Genomic DNA, 24783 nt, shown 5'->3' on the forward strand with positions numbered 1-24783 from the left:
ATTCATCAAAACTTGGAGAAAAGTTGAAAACAAAAAGTATTTAGAATCATAGAATATCTCAAGTTGGAAGGGACCCATAAGGAGCATCAAGTCCAACTCCCAGCTCCTCACAGGACTGACTACCTAAACTAAACCATATGACTAAGAACATTCTCTAGATGCTCCCTGAACTCTGACTGAGTTGGTGCCATGACCACTTCCCTGGTCCGGTGACTGACCACCCACTGAGTGAAGAACCTTTTTCTAAAATCCAAACTTACCCTGTTGCAGCTTCATTCTATTTACTTGTGTCCTTATTGCTGATCATCTGAGAGAGGAGATTGGCACCTCCTTCTCCTCTGCTCTCCTTGAGGAATTTGTAGACTGTGGTGAGGCCACTCTTCAGCCTTCTCCAAGCTGAACAAACCAAGTGATCTCAGCAGCTTTTCGTTTGTCTTGCCCTTGAGATCTTTCACCATCCTGTGTAGTGGTTATGTGGGTGCTAATGTGTTATCTCCTAAACCTCTCCTAAATTAGTAAAACTTTTGAGTTTGAAGAGTTTGGTTTTTTCTTTATCTGTCAGCTCAAAGTTCTTTTTACAGTTCATGCTTTAAAACATTTTTTGTCATTTCAGGTGTTTGTTCTTCCACGTGTTTCTTCCCGTACTGTTCCTGACCCATCAAGCCTGGAGAGCTTGCACAGCATGCCAGGAATAAAATCAGAACCTTTATGCAGTAATGTATATTCTCGATATGAACGAAGCGTCCTCATCTGGTTGAATAAACAATATGAGAAATATCGAAAAATTGTGTGGAAAGATAGTCAAAGAGGTGACATAATTCTTTCACTATGTTCTTTCTGCTGATATTCCTTTTGTAGACTTTTGCAATTGTTACTCATAGAGATATTGTGACAACTTGCCACTGAAAGTATTTTTTTGGTATGTTATTGCCTATCCATATGTATTTCCTTTCCTTATGTTTCTGTGTTCCAAGATCAGCATCTTTTGATTAGCACTGTTCATGATGGATCTTCTGTGTTCTGTGTGTTCTTAGAGTTTTTAACTGGGCATAAAAGGGTGATGTGAATCTTCTCACTTTTCTACTTTCCATTAATGTTGTCAGGAACGAATAACAGTAATTACTTTATATTAATATTCCTGTTTATAGTCAAATGCAGTTGTTACTATGTGTGCTTTTAGTGATATGTTTGAGAGCTAGCTTTTCAGAAGTTTTAGAATATTTTTGTATGTCTTTTATTCAATGACATTTGAGAAGGCACTAGACACCAAGGTTCCAGATTACAAATCTTGTCCTGCTTGCAAGAGCAGGTTGACTGTCATGATTGCTTGAGTAAGGTTAGATAAAATTACCTTTTCCATTTAAGACTGATCTAGGCAGTTCTGGTATTCAAATCTGATAAACTGTTCAATCACTAGTAGCTATTACTTCTATTTTCTTTCATGATTTTTCCCTTTTGCTTCTTGACCCTAACTGCCTTTTTCAGCAGTAATTTTGGGTGTGTGGTGAGCACCAAGAAAGGCCAGTCTGGTGATAAGCAGGAATGACCTCCAGAATGGCTCATAAGCCACATGTGGAAAAAAAATTCTGGTGTCGTTTTTTGCCTCAAGCTATTTCTGACCTCTCTCAGTTATGGGTAACCTATTGGGATGTCATCTTCCATAAGTCTCACTGGGGCAGAATCTCTACCTTGCATGTGCCTTGACTGTTCCTTTGCTTTTCTCACTTTATTGTGTAGAAGCAAATTGTAATGGCTATTCTCAAATATGTAGAATACTTCTGCTGGTAAGAGTGAAATGTTAGTCTACCTCCTGCATCCAATGGAAATTAGCTGGTTTTGCATAGTCTGGGTCTTGTCTTATGATTAACTCAGGGAGCTCTCTTAGCCAAATAACGTGCCCTGCAGTAGGTAGGTGTATTTGCAATATATTATTTTTTATTATCTGTGCCTGCTTTAATGGAGCTTTCTGACAGCTGCAAGGACTACTCTGCTGGGCTTTTCTGAGTGTAGATGGCAACTTGCAAAGGGAATGGCTCTCTATGGCCAGAGCTGTGGCTCACTGTAAATGCTGCATGGATAAATTCCTCATCCCCTCTGTCTGTTCTCTGGCTTGCAGGCTCCAATAATACCTGGGTGTTGAGGCATGGCTGGCCTTGTTCTGGTCTGTGGGAGCTCAGTGGGGAGAATCTGAGTGCCAAAATAGATCTTATTTAACATTAAACTTTTAATTGAGTCATAGTCTTTAAAGATGAGAGGAGTGAATCTGAATCCTAAAGTGCAGATTGAATGGACATTATCAGACAAAAAAGCTGCAGATGTCCAAGTAGAATATGTACTAAGGATGCATTGAAAGAGTGAATTATTGAAAGTGTTATTTTAGTTTCCTAAGAGTATGTAATGAATTATAATATAAAAATGAGGGGTCTGTTGCTAATGAGTCATCATGTAGTTATCAGCAGTTGTAAAGTAGGGGTTTTTTATAATTATTTAATTCTAAAGGCTCCCCAAAATTGGCACCCAAAAAGAGCAATTTAATTACTATATTGATGTTCACAGAAAATAATAATAACGTCTGCTAAAGCATGCTGTCAGTACAGATAACTCACTAGGTTGATGTATTAATTAGTGCAAATCTGATTGTAGCTTTGACTCTGGGTCACAGGTGAAGATGAATTCTGTGGTTACTGCCAGGGGACATTTATCTGCATTACAGTTCTTCCCTACAATTTCAGTTAATTACACTTTTCTGCTTTCAGAGAAGTGCAAGGTTGGAATGAAAAGGCAGAGTTTATATATACTTCCTGCGTATGGGCAGTTAGAGATGCTGCCTTGCTATACCAACTTCTTTATAGGTTTTTTGGTTCATGAGTTCTGAATTCTCTTTTCTGTAGGGCACACAGAAATAACTTGGTGCATGCACATAAGCATGCCCTTTTCTTTTGCTTTGACTTCCATTTCTCTACCCAAGCTACATAAATGAGCATTGGAAAAGATCTAATAACCCCAAAAAAGAGAGAAAATACTGAAAAATTCTGAAATTCATAGCTTACTCTTATGCCTTTCAATTATGAAAGTGTTTAGTTGTGCAGTCTTACACTGTTTTGTGTCAGAGATGACCTGCCTCAATATCTCTTTGAATCCTCTGTTTTAGCCTTCACTTTCCTCTAGCTTGTTTTGCTTTTGTTGCCTCAAAATGAATTGGTGTCTGCTACTGTACTGTTCTTTCTGCCAAATGAGGCAAAGAATCTTAAGACAAAGTACACAGAAAAGACTTGAGGGACTCAATGCCTTCTTTTTTACCTTGGTCTTTACAGTTTAAGATTGAGCACTGAGCAATCCCAGGCCCTTGAGATGAAAGGGAAGGTCTGGAACAAGGAAGATTTAGCCTTGGTGGAGGAGGATCAGATTAGCGACCCACTGGACAAGCACAAACCCAGGGGACCCAGTGAGGTTCAATAAGTGCTGAGAGGCCAGTGTCATTACAAGGTCACATTCAACCTTGGAAAGGTGAGGACAATCTGAGGGGGAAAGTTTGGAAGAGATGTCATTCCCATCTGGAAAGAGAATCCAGAAAGGTTCAAAGCCGGTCACCCTCATCTTGTCTCTTGGGATGCTGATAGAGTAAATAATCTTTGCAAACATTACCAAGCATACAAAGTACAGGAACATTTTTGTAAGTAGTTGCCAAGAACTTCCAAAGGGATAATAATGCTGGATCAATCTGATTGCCTTCCATGATGACATGTGCAGCTCAGTGGACAAGGGGAGACAATGGATGTTGTTTATCTTAGCTTGGGCAAGGCTTTCAACAGCCACCTGTAACATCCTCAAAATCAAACTGGTGAAATACAAGCCAGTTAAGAGCCCAGTGAGGTGGACTGAAATTAGGCTGGACTGCCAGGCTCAAGGGGTTATGGTTAGTGGCAGAAGTCTGGCTGTAGTCTGGTGACCAATAATATCCCCTCAGGGATCATTAGTCTGAATCTGTTTCTTGAGATCATGCACTGGAGAAGAGCTTATATACCTTGGCAGATTTAATATTCTGATATACTCTTGGTCCTTTAAGTTTTATGATGTTAAGGTTAATCTTTAAATTTGTACTCAGATATTTTGACATTTTAAATTATATTAGCTTTCAACTAAGCGTTTAATCAGGTTTTTTCAGAGGAAATTAAGTGTCATAAGGAAAAATGTCAGAGTATATTAAGTGTTCATGTAGCTCAGCTGAAAGTCTCAAATATCCTCAGGTTTGAATTTTGGTTGTTACTATTTTCTAATTTTAAGAGAAGGATTAGGGTTTGGGTTTTTTTTTCTTTTTTTTTTTTTTCAGTTCTTATTACAGTGCGGATCAGAGAGCAATTACCACTTTTTACTTAACATTTATGTTCCTGCATATTACCATCCAAACACTCTGCTTTGAATACTTACCCCTGACTATCAAAATGTATTGACATGCTGTTTTCAGCTCAAAACAGTCTGTTTGGTGATCAATTTCCACTAAATAAATAAGGATCTATCCAGACCACATTTCTCAGTCTTTCCTTTGATACCTAAGCTCCTTAAAGTGAAATCTGACAGTGTGAAAAGCCTAAGCTACTGCAGTGCAGAGAGGTTTCAAATATTCCTCTTTATTACACTCTTCTAAAGTTGGAGATAACTATGCCATTCATCAAAACTCTCCTTTTGCAAGAATTAAGATCTTAATAGCTTAGAGAGAACATTAGAGAGGAGTTTAGTGTCTCCACATCTTCTCTCCTTACTGCTGCTGAAAAATAAATAAGTTTTAAAAGCATCTTGGCATGTGTTTTGGAATGGCAGGCTTTGTACTGTGCCTTATTGACCACAAACTGGAAAACAATGTTGAAACTTGAGTCCAGAGTCCATAAAACTGTGAAATGCAGCTATGCCTGCTATGCTGAGACTATAATTATACATGAAATATAAGATTCAGTGCCCACTTAAAGCATTATATGGACAATAATAATGATAACAGAAGAAGCATTAATTATTTGAGCATAATAAATTTGCAGATTACCTTCTAGTAAAGATAAATTTCCTTATCTTCATGTTTCTTTTCAACATTTCTCTCTGGAAGACTAACTGCTAATAGCATGAAAAAGTAACAGTCAGGAAAAACCCTTAAAGAGTTCCCAGAGTATTGGAATATTGTAATTCAAATCCTGTAGTCTCTAAACAGTAGAAAATCTTGGAGATTGGTGAATTAAGTTGTCTCCTGAGAAGCTGTATGTCTCTTCCTTATTAATTATGACTCTTACCATGGTAGAAAAGATAAATTATGTTTTTGGAAATAGGGAATTATCTTCAGTCTGTTCTAGGAGGATTTTGAAAAAAATAGATAATTCTATATTTAATATAAAATTGTTAGAGAAGATGACAGCCAGTAAATATCAGCAATATCTGAACAGTCAATCTATGTCTGAGGTTCAAGAGCTGAACAGAGCAGATACATCTTCACTTCACTGGAAAAATCTGTTTATGAGGGAAGAGAAATTCTAATCCATTGCCAATATAGGTGTGTCTGGCAATCTTAGGCATAGTGGCCTCTCACAAGATTCTTACTTCCAATTAAGAAAGTTTTGGGTTTTAATGCATTTTATTCAGTTCTCTGTTAGTGAGTTTGGGGGTTTTGTGGTTTTAATTTTTATATTTTCTAATTTTGATATCAATTCAGCGTATATTTGAAAACCTGTCAAAAATATTTTCAAAAAAGAAAGTAAAGCCTAAACTCTTAGGCCCATATATATTTTTGTATATGTTTGTGTGTACAAATATGCGTACATATGCATACCTCTGTGTTTGTAGACTGTATTCTTATATGAAAAAAATGCATATATGTATATAAATATATGCTGACCCACAAAAACATAATTTTCTAAAGAGAAATAATCAGACAAATGCTTAGAAAGAAATTTTGTTTCCTTACTTGCAATGCACTTTGTGATGTCTAAACAGCAATTCTATTCTCAGCCAAACAAGGAACTTGGCAGTGTTTGTATGTTAATTGGAATAAATAAGCATTCTAATCATTTGTGTAATTAATGCTACTTCTGCAATGCATGTGAAATATGTATATTGAGTGTGGTATAGCTGAGGATTTAGTAATACAACTTCAGATATTTTTTGAGGAGAAAACATATTTCAGACTGTGAAGTTTCAGAAAGATTCTCTTAATTGATTTTAAGGATTGAGCAATAAATTTAATTGAGAGCAGTATTTCACTTTTTTTTTTTGCTAAATAACAAAACACAGACATTATAGTAATCATTGTGAAGCCAGTCGAGAAACTAGGAATGCTTTAATGAATTGCTGAGATTTGTAGCATTTTAAATGGAAATGATGTCTAAGTGAAATGCCATGATGTGAGGTCCCACCTTTAAGGTGAAAGGAGCACCCAAGATTCATAAATACTCACAGATGAAAGGAACAACAAAAGTCAGGCTCTGCACAAACTCACAAAGTTTTAGTAGTAAATCACATGGCATGGAAGTTGATCTGTTAGTCCCTGACCTGCTGTGTAAGGATGAGACAGTGGGTTTTGGATAAATAGGTGAGATGAAAATAAAGAAAGGAAAAAAAAACAATGAATGAGAGAAAGCAAGAGGTCACCAGCCCTGGTTCCAACGTTGGTCCAGCTGATGGGATGTTCAGGCTCCTTGGTGGGGGGGCTTGGTGGGGCTTCCTCACCCTGGTGGTGGAAGTTTTTTGTTGAAGGTCAATGAAATGGAGACTGATGTAAGGTAATGCTGCTCTTACATGATGCATGAAACCCTCAGAAATTTGTCAATTTAAGATACTGTTTAGGATAAGAATCAGTGAAAATAAAACAAAACTGCATAGAGAGTGAAAGATTATAGACAATTTTTTTTAGGAACAGAAAGATGAATGTGCATGCCTCAGGGCAAAAGTGTTCTGCAACAGATGGGAATAAATGAGACAAATCACCAGCATCTCTGTTTTTTTGTTATTGCCCCATGTGGTGCTTCTTGAACTTTTCTGCTTGGAATTATGAATTGACAGTGGTATTAAGTTAGGCTGTCAGTGATATTTCAAGCGTTCTTAGATGAGTAATTGTCAGTTTTGATGAGCAAGTGTTGTATCCTGCATCCTGCCTGAAGTAGGAACTATAATTTTTCTTTCATCTCTAAGAAAATTAGACTTGTTTGCCACGTTAAGATAAATGTAGCTAGACATGCTAAATGCTGTATGTTCTGAAGGCAGATATGTTATCAATCTCTTAATCTTAAATTCTAAGTAATAAATAATAACTTTTAAAAAAATTATTCAAAGGCATATTCCATCTCATCTTTCTTATGCTCTGGATTGTATATCTCAGTGCTATTATTTCAAAGCTTGTTCTGGTTCTGATGTTTGCATGTACAGGAAAGGGTATTGCTGTATATTTCTTTTGCAAATGTTTGTATTATTCAGTGCCAGATTTAAGCTACTGACACAGAACTATAGGTGTTATTATAGGTATAGATTAGGTCCACCTCCAGAGATTTTCAGATTCCAGAGTAAGAGTTTGTTGTGTAATAATACAAACCATAATTACTGCACTAGTTTACATGGAAAAGACATACTGTGATATATTAAAGGTCAATGTAGCTCAGTATTCCACCTTCAACAGAAGTTGCTTAGAGATGAGTAACACTGCAAATGTACAGAAATGCTTTATACATACTCTGAGGCTTCCTGCTTTGAAATTCAGGATTCCTTCAGATGGAGGTGGCACTCCTGTCATGCTGTACTAGATTTCCGTTCTGTGAATTTAATTTTATTTTCAACCTGTGCAGACATGTATCACAATATTCTGAAGCAATAAGTAAATTTAAAATCTCTTTTCTATGTAAAGTACTTTGTTTTGAGTTCGCTGCTTAATGCTGTAACTTAGTTCTTCCTTTGCTGACAAATTTGTGTATTGCACTAAGCTATTTAACAACATCTAGTTCCTAATCTTGGTCTCACGCCTACTTACACAGACTGCTATGGTAGCACCATTCCATTGCTACTCTTAGTAACATAGTCTAATTTATTAGTTTTTTAAAAAACCCTGTTTCATACCTTTAATCACAAAAGGCCATCAGTTTCAAGGTTTTTTTGAGAATGTATTTGGTTTATTTGAAAATTCTCAGATAATAGTAATCTAGCTCTGTATACGTTTCCTCTGTTTTTCAGTAACTCAGAATTTGAAAAAATTGCTTGTGGCTATGTAACAGAAGATTTATCATTGGTATCCCTTTTGTCTCCTTAGATATAAGGATTTTTCAAGAGATGGCAAGAATTTAAACTTTTTTTATTATTTGTGAAAACAGAAGAACAAGTTTCACAAGAAATACAGTACTTTATTTAAAGATTTATTGATGTTCTTGCTTTTTTATATAAAATAGCTGTTAAACTTAGTAGGCTAAACTAAATCTGATCCTTTAAGTGTTTTGTTCCTTGGTATGAGACCAGTTTTTACACTGTGAAGTGTCACAGTGGTGGCGCTGGTCTTCTTATCCAGATAATTCCAAAACATCATATTTCTGCTCATCCAGATGATGGATCAGTTAATAAAATGAAACTTAAAAAGAACCCACAGTAAATCCTAGAAATGGAGAATGAGAGCAGAAATAATCTGCTTTATTCTCATGCACAAAGACTAATTTGAATATACCTGTGGTGTACTGAAGAGGTATTTGCCTAGGCTGTTACAAAAATCTCTGAAAAAGGAGATTCCACAATCCACTTATGAAAATATCTGCCAGAATTTCCCACTCATTTCCATTTGAAAGAGTTTCCAGTTGTCTAACATAAACTCCAGCATGGGAAATTTTGCATTAAGACCATCATTTCTCTTTTAAATATGGTGTGTGATGAATCTTTTCTTTTCTAGTAACTTTATGCATATTTGCAGATTATTATCCTCTTCTCCAGTTTCTCTCTCTCACCCTTTTTGGCAAAACATTCTTTCAGTCTTTCTGTGTACTCAGCTCAGGGATTTTTGTTGTCAAACCCTTTTAGTTGCTCCTTCTCTTGAAGTCTGGTGTCCATTACTGGTTTCTATACCAGGTGAGACTTTACTGGAAATAAACAGAAGGGGAAAGATCAGTCTGTGTGCTAAAGATGCAGCTCTCCTGTTAGTCCATGCTAGCACAGTATTTCCTTTTTCTCCACATTATTGGATTTAGTGTTTTCTCCAGATTCTTTTCTGCAGAAGTTCTCTCTATCCAATTTTCCATCTAGCACTTGCATAATGAATTATTCTTAATTAATTGTAGTATGCTGCAAGCATCATTATTGGATTTCATCCCATTTGTTTCAGATCATTACTCCAGTTGTTCAAGAGCTTAAATTATAGTCCTTTCCTCATGAATACTTGCAAACAATTTTTCTTCCCAAAGCCAATTCTTTAATCTGCTTTATATTATCTCCAGATGGGAGTAAGATAATTTTGTGCAATTTTTAAAAACTGCATATGAAAATATTGGAAAGTACACAATCTAGGATTTTTTTTTTTTTTTGTGGACAGCTGATAGCAGTTAGGGTTACTGTTTTTCAGTGAAGCTTGTGTTCCACTTTACAGGATCTTTTTTCCTAGAACACATTTTCATTGATTTTCTATGACAGAGAATATAATCAAAATCTTACTGAAGTTAAAATATGTAGTATTCTTCTTTATTCATCATATCATTTCCATGTCAAAGAAATAGAAAAAAAAATTGACCTAGAGTAGTTTATGGTGACTGTTGCTTGGTACTCTGCCAACAAAGAAGTGGTTTGTCATTTTTGTGTAGAATTGTTGTAGGTATTCCCTTGATTGTCTCGATTTGGAAAATAGTCTCCATATCCCACAAAAAAACCTTGAAGATTCAAATCTAATAATAAAAATAAATATTTAAATTTGTTGAGGGTTTTTTCTCTTTTTTTTTTTGGTGAAAAATTGATTACAAGCGAAAAAATCATTGCAAAATCTTGTGGACTTTGTATCGATTCATCAGGGTAAGAACATAAAGTTTTAAAAAACTCAATGGATCTGGTCTTAATTTAAAACAATTTTTTTAAGAAAAGGGTAGTCAATAATTAGAGTGCCATGGCAAAACCTTGCTGCTTCTATGTAGAAATGCTTCATGAATGAAGCAAGCAGTGTGTATCTTCATGGGTTGGCTTAACCTGTCAGAAGAGAGATGGAGACAATGCTGTTAGGCTTGGTTACTACATGCATGCAACATGATACCATTACATGTTAATAAAACCACCCCAAACTATTAAAGGTAAATGCATTCAAGAGTTAAGTTGGTCCAAAAATCACTGAATTTACTATGCATGCTACTTCCTTTAGTGCTGAGTGGGATCAACAAGTGAAACAGAACTACTCTCATTTCAGACTCTTGCAGAGGCCTTTTGCAGTGTATAACCATAACAAATGTTTAAGTGCACTCACAAGTGGCTGCACATCCACTCCAAGATAACCCTGCTTAGTTATTTTCTCTTAACAAGTATTTTCACCTCTTGTCATGGGTGAGACAGTAAAAAACACCCTGTGGTGGGTCATGGGATCCTGGGTTTGTTGTAGAACCTGATCTTGTCCTGTTTGATAATTTCACACATCCAGTTGCTTCCACAGCACTCTGTTCACATTCCCTCTGTGCCAGTGAGGCCACTGGAACATCAGGGAAAATTCTTGTCAATTCCTGCTGTGCTGCTGCTCTGGACACCAATCTCATGTCCATCCGAAGTCCCTGGATATCCAGTGCCATTTGTCTCTTCAGAATCTTCTCTCACTTCCAAAGTCTTCCCTCCAGTTATGAAATTTTTTCCCCTTCTTTCTAGTCCCCTGTTATCTCATCAAGACCACAGATTCTTTTTGGAAATTATTCTTTTTTGCCTCCTCTTCTTTTTGTGACTCCAAGTTTTCCCAATTCCATTAGTCTATATGCAGAGCACAGTTCATTATCTCCCTAATTGAGGCTTCTGTCTCACTCCTCTTCATTAATGGGATATTTAGACTGTGCCATTTTAGTCTTGGTGTTATCAAAATTTGCAGCCAGCCCTTTTGGGATGCAGTTAAGAAGTAGCAGGAATCTGTCTCAATTCAGAGGTGAAAGTGTTGACAATTTTCTCTCTCCCTGCCCCCAGTCACAGAGTTGTTTGCTACCTGTTACCATTCATGTTTGAAACTATTTTTCGCCAGGTTTTTATCATTACATTGGATGAAAACCTTATTCTTAAAGCTCCACTTGATTTTGTTTTTTTACAAGAAATGCCAGTACAAATGAAATTCAATATATTTACATGCTTAGAGGTATCCTGAGTAATAATTATGATTTCTATTGTTTATTTCTACTAAAATTGACTAATTCTATTTAAAAACTTAATTACTGTAGAGTGGTTAGCTGGCAGATGTTCTGCTAGATTTGATGTAATTAGGAAAAGTACATTATGTTTTCTGACTAATTTATTCACAAGCCTTTGAGTTAAGTATGTTGATTGATAGTAGAAGGATTAACTGAAAAACAACAAAAATGCTTATAGAAGTATTTAATTAGCTAAGATGGGAAAATATTCCCATTAATGTTTTTTTATTCTTTATGCTCCCATATACACAACTATAAAGCTATAGTTCAATAAATGGTTTTTTAAAAAATACTCCTACCATGTTTCATTTCCACTGGCATGTTTATATGGCTGCATGGCAAAACTGGATTGGGTGATCCAGATTAAACACTAAATGAAATTTTTGCTCTTTCTTTTTAAGCCAACTTTGTTCCCCAGCCTCTTTGTTGGCACACAGACAATTCTACCAGCATGAAAGCAAGGATTAGTCAGAACACAACAAAGTACAGAAGGGCTGTGTGTGGTGTCCCTGGCTGTGGCTGGGCTTTAGAGCTTCATGATCTTTAATGTTCCTTCCAGCCCAAACCCCTCAGTCAAAAAGGCACAGCTGCTACTGCTTAAGTGTGCTCAAGTAATGGTCCCAGCAGAAGACTATAAGTAGAAAATGGTATATTTAAAGTAAAATATAAAGTAGGATAAAAAAAAAAAGTTACTTTTTTTGATCAAAGCACCTGGAGCTTCCATAACCATGCTCAGCAAATTAATCTAGATTACTAACCAGAAGAATAATCAATATTGGACTTAAGAAAGCAGAAATAGTTAATCTTAAAAAGTTAAAAATAAAAATTTTAAAACAGTGATTTATTAAAAATACTGATATTATATGCTGAGAGTGAGTCTGAACTCTATAAATAAAAAAAGAAGACAGTTTATTGATTTTTATAGGTCCCAACTATGATCAATAGAATGATGTATTTAAGTTAGAAGACTGACTTTTTAGGAAGAAAGCGTCTTTTCTTAAATGTATTTTCCTATTTTTAAAGTATTCGTTTTTGCAGTGATTACATTAAATATTTTTAAAATAACTGCAGGTTAGGTTACCGAGAAGATGGGATGAAACTAATGTCTCTTACTGTAGATATTTGTAAAATGGATGTAGATGAAATTAATACTGTTACAATTTAGATGTTGAGGCCCATGTTACTATAATCTCTTTCTGTTGTAAGTAAAAGTAAGATGTTATATATCCAGTCAGACTCCATCTTTGGTACCTTCCAATATGAAGTTTTCAAGACTTGAAAGTTGAATTTTCTGCTTGAAAAAGTTCTTTCAGTTAAACAATAAGGAAGAAATAACTCTGCCACAGTGAGATAAATGCAAATTTTAATTTTGTTTGGAAAACTTAAGGAAATATTCATCCAAATACTCTTTTAATACTGTTGGTTGTTTTAAAAAATATATTTTATGGATATTTAGAATATTGCCTAAACGGATTCACAGCAGGAATAAGAAAAAATAAGGGATTTGAGGCCAAGCCTAAACATCACCACAGTGAAGCAGTGGCAAACCAAAATCATTACTGATGTCATGGAGTAAAGCTCAGATGGATTTACAGACCTTTGTTTTTAAGTTTGTGCAGCATCTGCTCCTGTTTTTTCTTACTAAAGCTGCATGAGTACACTGAAGGATCTGCAAGTTCATGTGAAGTGATAGACATTTAAGTTTTTTGATGTTGACTCAACTGTAGTCTGTAAATGTCTGCTCTTTTTCTGCATAATTGCAGATAGATTTTGCTTAGGATCTGGTGCAGGGGATTGTTGTGGATTGAACTAATTTTTTTAAGTGTAAGAGTGAAATGAAGCCTGTATAGTTTGTCCCATATGAGAAAGCCTGATCCCATGCTATTTGAAAACCTTGCCATTGGCTGAAATCCAAAGTGTTTCCTAAATTTGGGAGCTTGGACCTGAGACAGTAAAGTTGTGTAAATGCTGTGTTAAATATTTTAAGATACGGATGCTTCAACTAAGAAATTATAAATAGACTACATTTTATGTCTTAATAATAACTTTTATTTTAATAAAAACATTAGAAATATAAAAAAATCTAACCTTCTGAGGCAATGGAGTTTACAACAGTTATAGAAGTTGTGATTTGTGCTGAACAATTGAGCTGTTAGGTGTTAGCTCTCATTTATGCCAAATAATTAAATATGACCTTAAAGAAAATCAGTAACCTTTCCTTTTTGTGTCTTAAGCATTTCAGCTTTTCATGAATTTCAGTAGCTCTATTAATATTAGGCCTATAGTAATAAAAAGTTTACATATTTAAGCTCCTAATCTATGAATTTAAGTTTCAATTATTTATTTTCCATTCTGTTATGGTGAATACTCTTGCATGCTGCAGCAGAGTGAATAATAGTTAACAGTATTCCAGGTGAGATTTTTCAAGTTTTCAGCAACCGCTCTGAAATAGAAATATTCCAGTGAAATTCTACAAATTCTACATGTGAATGGATATTTCCTTCTTATGTTCTTCCCTCTACTCAGTGATTTCAAATAGTTATGATACCCAGTCAGAGCAAAATAGGCATCCTGGGGAGAAGAGAGTCTCATGAATGTTTTGCTTTGTGTTTTGATCAGGTGGAATACCACCCATGAGATGGATAGTGAATTTTGACCAAGATCTTCTAGATGGTCTGGTATTGGCAGCACAGATAGCAGCTTACTGTCCATATTTGGTAAGAGGGTTTTTAATATTTTGCAAGTTTTATGCGTTTTATGAATGTCAGTGTGTTTGTTCTTCTTTGCAATGCTGAGGAGTGCACTGAGTGCAGGCAGCTGGGGTGTGGCTGTGGTGTGAGCTGCAGGTGCAGCTCTGGGTGGTGGGAGCAGGAGGAAGGAGACCTGGCTCTCTGACCCTTTTTATAACAAAGCTTCTGGGGACCTGAGGCACAGCCAGGTGTCCAGAGGGACACAGCAGGAGCCGATGATCCAGGAAATCCCAGATTTTCACACACTCAGACTGAGGGTGTGTAAGAGCCCAGGGTTTCCTTTGCAGGGGTCCCTCCTCAGAGGCACCAGCTCCAGGTTATTGCACTAAGATTAAATTATTTTAAGGATCCAGATGGCTGAGACTCTGCTGTGGGAAACGTGGGCCAGAGACAGTAAGGAAATTTTGTTCGAGAGTGTGAGAATGGGGTGTGTGGGGAGTCAACAGAGCATCCATCACTCCCTGCAGCCTCCCACTGCAAGGTCCCACTTCAGTCCCAGCTCAGCTGGCTCTTGGGTGCTTGGACAGGGAACTTTCCTTAACAGCAACTCTTGGCCTATGGGATTTTTAAAAACAATTAAAAAACCCCATCCCAACATTTAGCAAGTTAGGGAGGATTATTTCAGTGTTAATTTTTCTTCTTACTGCATTTTTTCTTAACAGGGGATTTCAGTTCAAAATTTAGATCTTTTTGCTGAATGGGCAAAAATACAAAATCGGTGATTTTCCCTAGTGGAAGGTTGAGTTTGATTTTTCTGTCTTGTCTAGATTCCCACTCACTTCATAAAGATGTATACTAATCCAAGGACTCAAGAACAGCTTCTGCACAACTCCTTGATAGTTGTGAAAGCTCTGCATTCTATCAATCTAAATATAGACATAAAGGTAGGTGATTTTATACTAGCAGCTCTTACACATATTACCATTTGATTAACAAATTAACATTTTAACATATTAAAATTTTTATTTTGAGTGTTTGTATAGTAGTGTTACACATCCAATCAAGGTATGATTGTAGTGAAACAGTTTTGTTTCAGGATGTGTTACTATATGATGAAAACCAAAATACTGCTTCATATTAATAGACTTAAATAGAAGTAATTTCCATAATTCCTTGCTTTGTGCATGCACAGGTAGCTGAACATCAATTAATTCAGTTCAGATTTTAGCATCCTACATCTCACAGTGAAAGCTCCAATGGAGTTCATTATTACTGTTATTACATTTAGAAAAATATGTTTAATAACATCATGCATTTAACCGTAAAAAGAAGTGGTGAAAAAAATTATATGAATGTCTGGTGACAGTGACATGCAACTAACCATGAAGGCCCATGAGAGTTCTGTCCCAGGTTTGATGCACACAGTCAGCAGCTTTGAATGCTGGTGAGAGCAGCACTCACTCAAAATCATCAGCTTTAATTTCTTTTTTTGGGGGAGGAGTAAAATGTTGATAACTGTTGATAATTTCTTCCATCAAAGACCTGCTTGGGATCTCTTTTATTCTCTTTATATGTTTATATATATATTTATATGTTTTTGTATCTCTTTATATGTTTAGTAAGCATGCTTTACATCTCGGTGGTTTTTATTGACCTATGGCTCCAAATTTTCTGTATATGGTGACCTTACATAGGTTAGATATCATTCGTTTGTTCTTTTTGTTGTCCCCAAGTCTGCATTTCTTTAACTGTCAATTTATGAGTTATTTATGTCTCTGGGAGCATATTGAGCTGCCTGGAAGAGCAGAAGATGCAGTAGAATTGACACAGTATTTCAAACTATACAAAGAAACTTTCCAAAGGAATTAATGACATTAGGAACCAAAGGTAGAGCTTATTTGTGTGAACAAAGTAGTATAAAAAGAAGCTCAATTACAACTTTTTTTCCCCCTTTCCATTTGATTATGTTATGATTACAGGGAAAAATTAACCCTGGTATTTCCATTTGTATCAGCTGCTGTCTTGCTGTCCCCTTACAGCTGTCACTTCCTCATACAGAGCACTCTGTTAGAAAGTACTTTGCTGTGACAGGCTAAACAAAGAAAATCTACAGCTTCCCATCCTTGTGACTGACAGAAAGCAAAAAAGTAATCTGGGTATAACCCTCAAAACAAAGGCATATCCTGCCTCAGCTTGTATTAAGAAAAACAGGCTGTTCAGCACATGAAGGCAGAGGCTTGATGCCACGTACGAAAAGGGTGTTCAACACATTATATGTGGAAGCAGAATTCTAGGATATTCTCCTTAATGTACCTGTTTTAAGACTAAATTGTCTACAATAAATGGGACAATCCATTTCTGAACAGACTAGCAATTTAAACAAAGATAGACAATCAGTACCAGAAAAAGAAACAGATCTTGTCTCTTCAAGGTCTGTATTTTAGTTCAAAGGGTACATTTTACGTAGATTTATTGAAATTCATATATACTTTTCTAAGGCTATTGTAGAAACTTCTGAACTGTCTTGTTCTGCAGTAATAGAAGTAGCAAAATACATCAATCCTTTTGCTCCATTCTACTAATTTGGGAATTTTCTGATAGTCTTTCCTGAAATTTAGCAGGCTAAAATGTTCTGATAGGATTGGCAAAGTTCTTGACTTGGGCAGTCACTGCTTTTGAGCTCTCAGGACATTTGCATTAATTAACAGTACAAGCTGAGACATGTTAGGTCTGGAACAGCTGGCATTTAAATCCAAACATCTAAGAATCTGTAATAATAAAGAAGTTCAACTATCTGCAAGGCTTCAGGTTAAAATGACACTTTTAATGGCATTCAAGGTTTTAAAATCCTTTTAAGGATTAAGGTGTAGATTTAATATGGAGTACTTTGGGTAGGAAATGGTTTCTACTTTCTAATTCTGACTTACAATTCAACCCTAGAGTATCAGTGGTGGCTTTCTATGTGTTTTTAATTTGTGTTTGATATATTTAAGTTTTAAAATGCTTTGATTTGAAGAAGATTCAGATGAAAGCTAAAAATAAAGTGTTACCAGATAAGATGGTGAATGGCAGCAACATGGATGGAATGTGTGTGACAAAGAGATTAGGACAGAAGGTGCAGTGATTAGGAATAGCCAGTAAAGGAAATTTGTTCCAGACTTTATTATTTATTGTTATTAATTTATAATTATTGCTATTATTTGCTAACACATATCTTTTAAAGAAAATAATATTTACTGACTGAATTTTCTGATGAATCTTGTTAAGAAATACATTATTTTAAAAAATTTAGTTCTTAGACTAGTAGATAAGTGGTACAAATGGAGTTTAAGAATTCATCGCAGGATAGAATTGTATTTTCTGAGGGAATAAATTCTGATCTAAGTGGAGATGGATAGAAAGAAGTAGGTGGCAGAAGAAAGTCTTCAACAGATAATCTACTCTGGCATCTTTTCTATCTTAAATGACAATGCATGAAGAGTGAAAAGTAGGGGTGGAAAACCACAGCCATATTGGAATAATGGACAGTGACAAGATTCATATTCATATTAGCCATGAGAATAATACAGTTATTACATGTTAGAATAAAAATATTTGTATAATAAGAATTAACTTAAAATTTTTTCTTCTTCCTGTCTTTAGACTATACAGGCAAAATTTTAACTGAACATCTGCTTTTTTGTTTCTGATATTTGTTTTTGTTTTTTGTTTTTGTTTTCAATATTAGGCCACTGATATCTGTGATCCAAACCCTGTCGTGATGCTTATTTTGTGTGTCCACCTGTATGAAACTCTCCCTCACTACATACCCAGGAACAGTATAGAATTTACAGGTGCTTTCCATTCAACTATTGTGAAGCAGGTATTGATACCATTGAATTTAGATTCATAGTAATGAAAGGTTAGAACACTGTGTGTATATGTGTGTTTTTATTATGCGCAAGCTACAACAAAAAATTAATAGGTTTTGTATCGATTGGCTAGTTAATATAGAAGATGAAAGTGTGCATTTTCTGATTTTATTCTCTTCAATTTTGGAATTTCACTTCTGTTTTTTACCTATGCTTGAAAGTACATGAAAAAGAAATCTACGAATTTGACAAATCTGAGATCAAAGAGAGGAGTAAGAGATTCACAGGCATAGGAGTGCAGTGTACACTGTACTCTCAAAAATTAAGGTTGGATAGTCCATGGGAAATCCACACTCCTTTGGATGGAAAATCATCTATCTAGTTATTTGAAATACTTTCTTCTTAGTTTGTATTTTGGAACTTACATGAAGAGCACATCTTTTATTGTCTAAGAACTGAGTAAAAATGGGCTGATCTTGTTTTTGTTGTGGCAGGTGCGCCTGAGAAACCCGAGCAGCAGCACTTTGATGTACACTGCCACCATTGTGGGAAGAGATGCTGCTGATTTCTCTTTACCTAAAGGAGGCATCGTTTCCATTCCTCCCACGTAAGTAATAACTTGTTGGTATTATTATTTGTAGTATTACAGAAATAGAAACTTACTATTTTATGAGTGGTGGAAGACTAGAAATGTGTACAACTACAAACAGGGCAAAAGAGGTCGATGTAAGGGTCAGGTTTTCTCCTTAACCTGGAGCAAATCTAGAGAATTATTTCAGTGAGACTCTTGCAGTTGAGCTCAATAGAGCTTTAAGAGCACTATATAAGCCAAGGAGTCATCTGTCTCCAATGTATATTTTTTTTCCTATGTATCAAAACTTGATTCACATTTTGTACATCAATGCATTGTATAGGAGCATGAGCAGGTAGATTTTTTTTCTTCCGAAGTGTCAGATTTTGGCTCTTAATTTAATCATGACTTAGAATTAAAGATACCATGACATAGGTTTGAGTATTATTACACTGCATCTTTTTGCCCCCATACTTCCTCCCAACCAAGATGGATGTGATGTAGTTACTTGTACATCTTGCATGTCTAAGAGACATCTGAGAATTTGAGAGAGATTTAATTTTGGGAAAGCATTAGGTTATAATTTCTGGTAGCAGAAATATTTATGGTATATCACCAGCTCCTTGTTTTTGTTCACTAAGTACATTTTGCTCTTTCTGTGCTATGCAGGTTTATGAATCAAGACAGGAATTTCATTAATCTCTGTTTAACTAGTGAAGACAAGAGGGATGTAGAGGTGACTCTGGCTGTCAGCAGTTTTTAAGTTTGTCTGTGAGATATCTTAAAATACCATAAAATATCAAGATATTTTATTTACAGATAAAATGGATTAGAGATTGTAAAAAGGAAAAGAAAAAGGTCAACATTTGTATGAAAATAAACTGTAAAGGAGAAAAATATTCAAATATAGATGGTGAAATTCGAGACGACTCAACATAAATACAGTGCTCTTTAAGGACCATCAATATATCAGTATTAAATTACATGCCTATTATAAAAATGTGCAAAGGGAACAACAAATAATGCTATGTTTTCAGCAAGCTGTGAGGCTGATTTGATTCCATTTTCTTTGCAATTACTTCAAATAAGACTTATCATATAAATGTAATCCTTGAAAATACCATGTGTTTCTATGAAAGGTCAATACCATGGCTGTTTCTCACTTCACCTTTAATAAACACCCAAAACAAACCACAAAGTGAAATCAAGACAGAAGAAAATGTGCACAACCTTGTTGTTGAGCTGCTTGGCATTATATATAGAACCAAATATTTGAAAAATTGCATAGAAGTAAAACTGTGGAAATGCCAGTCATGCACAGTAACCTCTGCAGAGTTTTTCATAATGTCATGATCATTAAATGAAAAATAGTTTTTTTGAAATAATAGGTTTCTTAATATTCTGGTGCAAAGGTTTAAAAACTCCAAGAATGGACGAGACATATGGGAGTCTTGCAGGTTCTTTATGTTAAATCATTATGCTGTAGGTGGATTTGAAAATTATAATAATGTGAATAACATTCTCAGTGTAGCTGAGTGTCCTATGTTGCATATGGCATCATTAATTCTTGATCTGAGATTCCCACTCTGCGGGGCACTGCACTGTGCTGTGTAGACTTGCAGTTCACAATGGGAATAGCATGAACCCCCAAGGTTATAGAACAATTCCATAAGATGAATTTGCCCTCACTTTGCATTGACCACAACACGGATTAATAGAGATAAAAATGAAGAAGCTTTGTGGTTTTGCCAGAGAAATCAACAATTCAAATCCAAAATCTCAGGTGTTTCATCAGTCAGAGGGCAAAGATCAGGCAGAAGGTGCTGTACACTGCTGTTGCCTGTCCTTATTTGTGACCAGAGCAGGCTTTTTAAAACTTGATTCTTAAAGTGGCTTTAGGAGTGTATGTCTCAGGCAGTTTATTCCTCTGGGTGCTTGCATCACAGCATGTTGTTTCAGAACATTTTGAATAGTGAGGTGACCTAGGAGCCTCAGACTCTGAGGGACTCAGCAACTCTTCAGTGTCATAAATGGAACTGTCTGAAACTTGAAAGCTGTAAGAGCCAGGTTTACAGAACTTCCAGGATTTCATGATCAATATTCAGCATTGACAATTGGAGACTTCCTGCCTTCTTAAGACTAATCTCAGAATCAGAGAGACATTTTGAGAGCTTCAAAGTGAAAGTTTCAGGCACTAAAGTTTTCTTATTGTTCTTTCTTCACTGAAGGACTGAAGCAGATAAAGTCTGAATTTGTATCTGGTCTAAACTCTCATTCTCTGTGGTCTTCTCTAGTTTTCCCATTAGAGAGAAGATGTTGGTTGTACAAGAAAACTTTGTTTTTTCTCCCTCCTAATTACTCAGCTTTACTGATTATTCTGAAGGGTTTTTAACTAATTTCTTTCTCACTCTTCAACAATAATTTCATTAAGACTATCTGGATCAGCCCCACAAAGTGCATCACAGGCTGTCTGACTGCTTAACTCAGAAAAAATCTATTCAGATAGAGGAGCATAAATTGGATCAGTTGTTAACATTGGGTGATACTCTAATGAAAGAGAACTTCCTGTGCTAGTGTGTGTGTGTGTGTGTGTGTGTGTGTGTGAAGAATAATTAAGCTGTGTGCTGATGTAAAAAGCAGTGATATTGTTCTTTATCTCTGTAGTTCTTTTGTTGGAATGTTTTAAAGTACTCTTAGGCAGAAGATTATACTACAACAAACTATTTCAGAAGAAACAAATTGCTTTCTTTTCCAAGACTCCTCCTTTACTGTTGCCTCTGGTGTGAGGCTGGCGACCTGGTAAATGGGAGGCCACGGCGAACTTACAAACAGGCCGGACAAACCATGCGTGACACCAATATGATGAACGGTGGAATGCGATTTATTTCCCACGGGCACCTGCTTAAGTGACCTCGGTGCGCCCACGTGACTCTTGGAAGGGGATAGACAGCAAGGTTACAGGGCAGCAGCATGGAAAAGAGGAGGACCCTATTCTCCTCGTACATCACGTGAACTTCCGTGCGATTTTGCTAACTACACTTTACGAAGACTCTGTAATTTCTGAGCCCTGGTTTTTTTTTTTTTTTTTTTTTTTTTTTTTTTTTTTTTTTAATAGGAGACAAGGCTTTATAACTGTGGAATTCACAATCCGTTTCCTGCGCCCTGCTGAAGCAGTATTGTTACTGATCTCAAATAAATGTGATGGAATGGAGGGTGCCACAATGACATTCTCTCTGAAATCTGAAGTTAAGAATATAGAGCCTCATGTAAGTTTATGTGTATGATTAATATTGTCACAAAAAAATACTGTTATTCTGTACATTATATCAAAAAAAAAAAGGGAACTGAGATAAGAATGAAAATGTGAGTTACCATCAGCATTTGCCTTTTACCTATGAATTTTCAGATCTCCAATATTAGACTATGTACATACAGCAAAAACCCTAGAGGAATAAGTAAGATTCCTGAGGGCATAAATTATATTTGGATCCTGAATATACTGTAAAAGTTTGCCCTGAATGCTCTGAAAATAAATCTGGAGCCCTTTCAGCATATGAATGTTATTGGAAATTCTGTTATGGGGATATTGGTGTGCTTCAGCCTAGGGATTTCAGATATCACATGTAGATGGACCACAAGCTTTTCTTAGATGTTTCTGTATTTGTTTGTGCTTTTTAACTACAGAGGCTCTGTAGTTGTCAGATATGTCCCAGTGAGGGCAGGTAGGCCTGTATTTATAATCCACATTCATTGGGCACGTCTGGATAGACTTCTGAACTTGGATGGTGCTTATGTCATCCTCTCTTTTTTTTAGGCCCTCTGACTCTGTTAGAAAGGAAGCCTGGGGCAAGAGAAAAAATAGAGGACGTGTAAAGATAAGAAGGAGAAAACTATGATAACTTGATTATTGATCTTGTGTTTTTTGTTCCCTTTTAGGGTATGTTGAAGTGCAGATCTCCATGTTATGAGCTGAAGAAATTTAACCTAAATGTTACTAATCCCTTCAGAACTGATGGCCAATTCAGGTAGATAGTGATATAAAACAGGTCTTTAATGATCATGCTGTTTTATCCACTCTTTTCTGTAATTTTCTTCTTCTTCTTAAAAATTTAAAACCTGGAGGTTAAATGATAGGGATTTACATTCTCAAAATTGTTACAAGCACTATGAAGTGGAAGCTATCATAGTGAATAAAGAAGATAAATAAGCCTTAATTGAAATCTGTCTCAGTGTAAGCAGTAAAGCTGGAGCTTTAATCAAACAGAGTTCATGAACCTTGCTTGTATTTTTGTGTTTGGCTGAGGTCCAGCAGAATTACAAAGAGAAACAAGCCATGTTAATTAATAGTTGGTTATTTTTCCCCAATCTGCTTTATCCTGCTGTTTAAGTTATTAAGCATGCAAAAGAAAAAAAATGCTTTTGCCTTGGGGCTTTCATCATTATCAGTTAGTCTAATTTTTAATTTGTATTCATCATAGATGCAACAACTGCAGAGTTATAAATGTTGCTTTCCTTAGTACAAAGGAAATAGATCGTTGTACCTCTTTAAAATCTATTTATGTGATCTGACTCCATATTTTGTCTTTAGTCTTTGGAACTAAGTATTGGTTCATTTTATTCATTTATTTGGAAGAACCATCTTTCACAAGATTTTAAACTTGATTTTTATGCAACATGAATATGCATGTTGCAGAAGCTGCAAATTAAATTTCTCTTTTCCCCACAGACTGGGATTGATATATACAAATAATAATAATAACAACAACAACAGTAACAATCCTGCAAGAGGACTGTTTCCACTGCTCCAACCCTTGTGTGTAGGAATCATATAAGTTCAATTAGCTTCTGTCTTTTATTTTGAAGTCTTTGAGGTGATCAGAGAGGCTGAATCAGTCCTATGATTTGGAAATTATCAATGAAGTGATAAAGTAATTTATTTTTATGTAATTGCTTTGAACAATCTAGTGTTTAATCAGGGGGTATATTACTTACTTGCAAATTACACTAGGAAATGCTAGTTTGATACCAAGGGATATATTTTACAGAAAAACAAGGGTTAAACCACAACAAGTACTTTTAAAGTATCTTTATTGAAGATAATAAACTTCTTTATTGAACCTGCATTTAAAAGTTAGAATAAATTGAGTTTCATCTTTATTCCTCGAGGTAAAAATGCAGTCATTATGTGTGCTTGTCATACTCCAGGGTAATTTTGCTGGAATCCACACAATGTTTAACAAATGGAGAGAAAGTATATCAAGCCAAGCAAGTAAAACAAGAGCAAAAGTTCAGGTAAGTTCCAGATAACAATTTCTAGCTGTAATATAGTGGTTCATACATTTCTATTAATATTACCTGTTTGTGCATAGCTGTGTGCTATCTGTTGTACAGAATTACAGTTTAGGACGTGGAAATACCACAGAAAATGTCCAACCAGTCCTGAGCAGTGAGGGCCTCCCTGGCCAGCTCTGCCTGGGTTTAATGCTGAGCCTGATGTTCTGTGATTCCCTTTGGCCACTCCAGCTCAGCCACCCTGGCTGTGCTCCCTCACAGATTCCTGGGAATCTCCTCCTAACAGAGCATGGGAAGCTGGAAATTCCTTGTGCTTAGAATAAGCACTGCTCAGCAGCAATTAAAATATCAGTGTTATCAACATTATTCTCATCCTGTTCTGAAACAGAGCACTGTGCCAGCTACTGAGAAAAAAGAATGAATTCTACCCAGCTGAAAGCAGGACAGGACTGCAAAGAAATTATAAACAGATTAAAAAAAATATTCTCTGGTTCAATAATACTTTATTTAATAGTTTAAAATATTTTCCACAATTTGCAACTTGTAATTTTTAAAGCTCATGTAAATGTTCAAAATCCTGAAATATTTTTCAAGGATTATTGGGAAATACCATAAATTGTTACCTCGTCAGTACTGTAGGTTAAATTGTAATAATAGGGAGCCATGTCATGCAGATTGTTTTTCAAATTTCTTTTAAAAAAATTTTTAAAAAAGGCAAAAAAAAAGCAGAAAAATAATGAACATTTTGCTATTAAGAAAAGATATACATATATTTTAACTGGAAATAGTTTTCTAAAGTGTAATTTATACTACACTTTCTACTAAATTAAGTAAGTGTATAATAATTGTTGATATAGAAAAGGATTTTTAAATAATTTTGCATATTTCAGCTTAATTTATCCCCAGTCAGTCTAAATAGTGTAATTTTAGTCACACATCCAGATCTCATTCTTATGGAAATTGATTTCAGGGCATCTTAGGTTTTTACAAATTTCCAGTACTGATTTGCTTTATGTTTAGAT

The 24783-nt window shown here is 35.5% G+C and overlaps 1 protein-coding gene across 1 annotated transcript in view; it reads left to right on the top strand.

The window, feature by feature from the left end:
* CFAP47 (cilia and flagella associated protein 47) overlaps window positions 1-24783 on the top strand; it is a gene marked incomplete at its 5' end in the record, with an annotated part of 294184 nt that overhangs the window by 97516 nt on the left and 171885 nt on the right. Inside the window, 9 exons of the mRNA XM_083854475.1 lie at window positions 614-809; window positions 13977-14074; window positions 14875-14991; window positions 17775-17909; window positions 18393-18505; window positions 19139-19224; window positions 21377-21735; window positions 22406-22494; window positions 23675-23761. Coding sequence (XP_083710601.1) covers window positions 614-809; window positions 13977-14074; window positions 14875-14991; window positions 17775-17909; window positions 18393-18505; window positions 19139-19224; window positions 21377-21735; window positions 22406-22494; window positions 23675-23761 — 1280 coding nt within the window. The remainder of the gene's footprint in view (window positions 1-613; window positions 810-13976; window positions 14075-14874; window positions 14992-17774; window positions 17910-18392; window positions 18506-19138; window positions 19225-21376; window positions 21736-22405; window positions 22495-23674; window positions 23762-24783) is intronic.

Source organism: Zosterops lateralis (genome assembly GCF_965231275.1).
Source record: "Zosterops lateralis genome assembly, chromosome: 2".
Lineage (NCBI taxonomy): Eukaryota > Metazoa > Chordata > Aves > Passeriformes > Zosteropidae > Zosterops > Zosterops lateralis.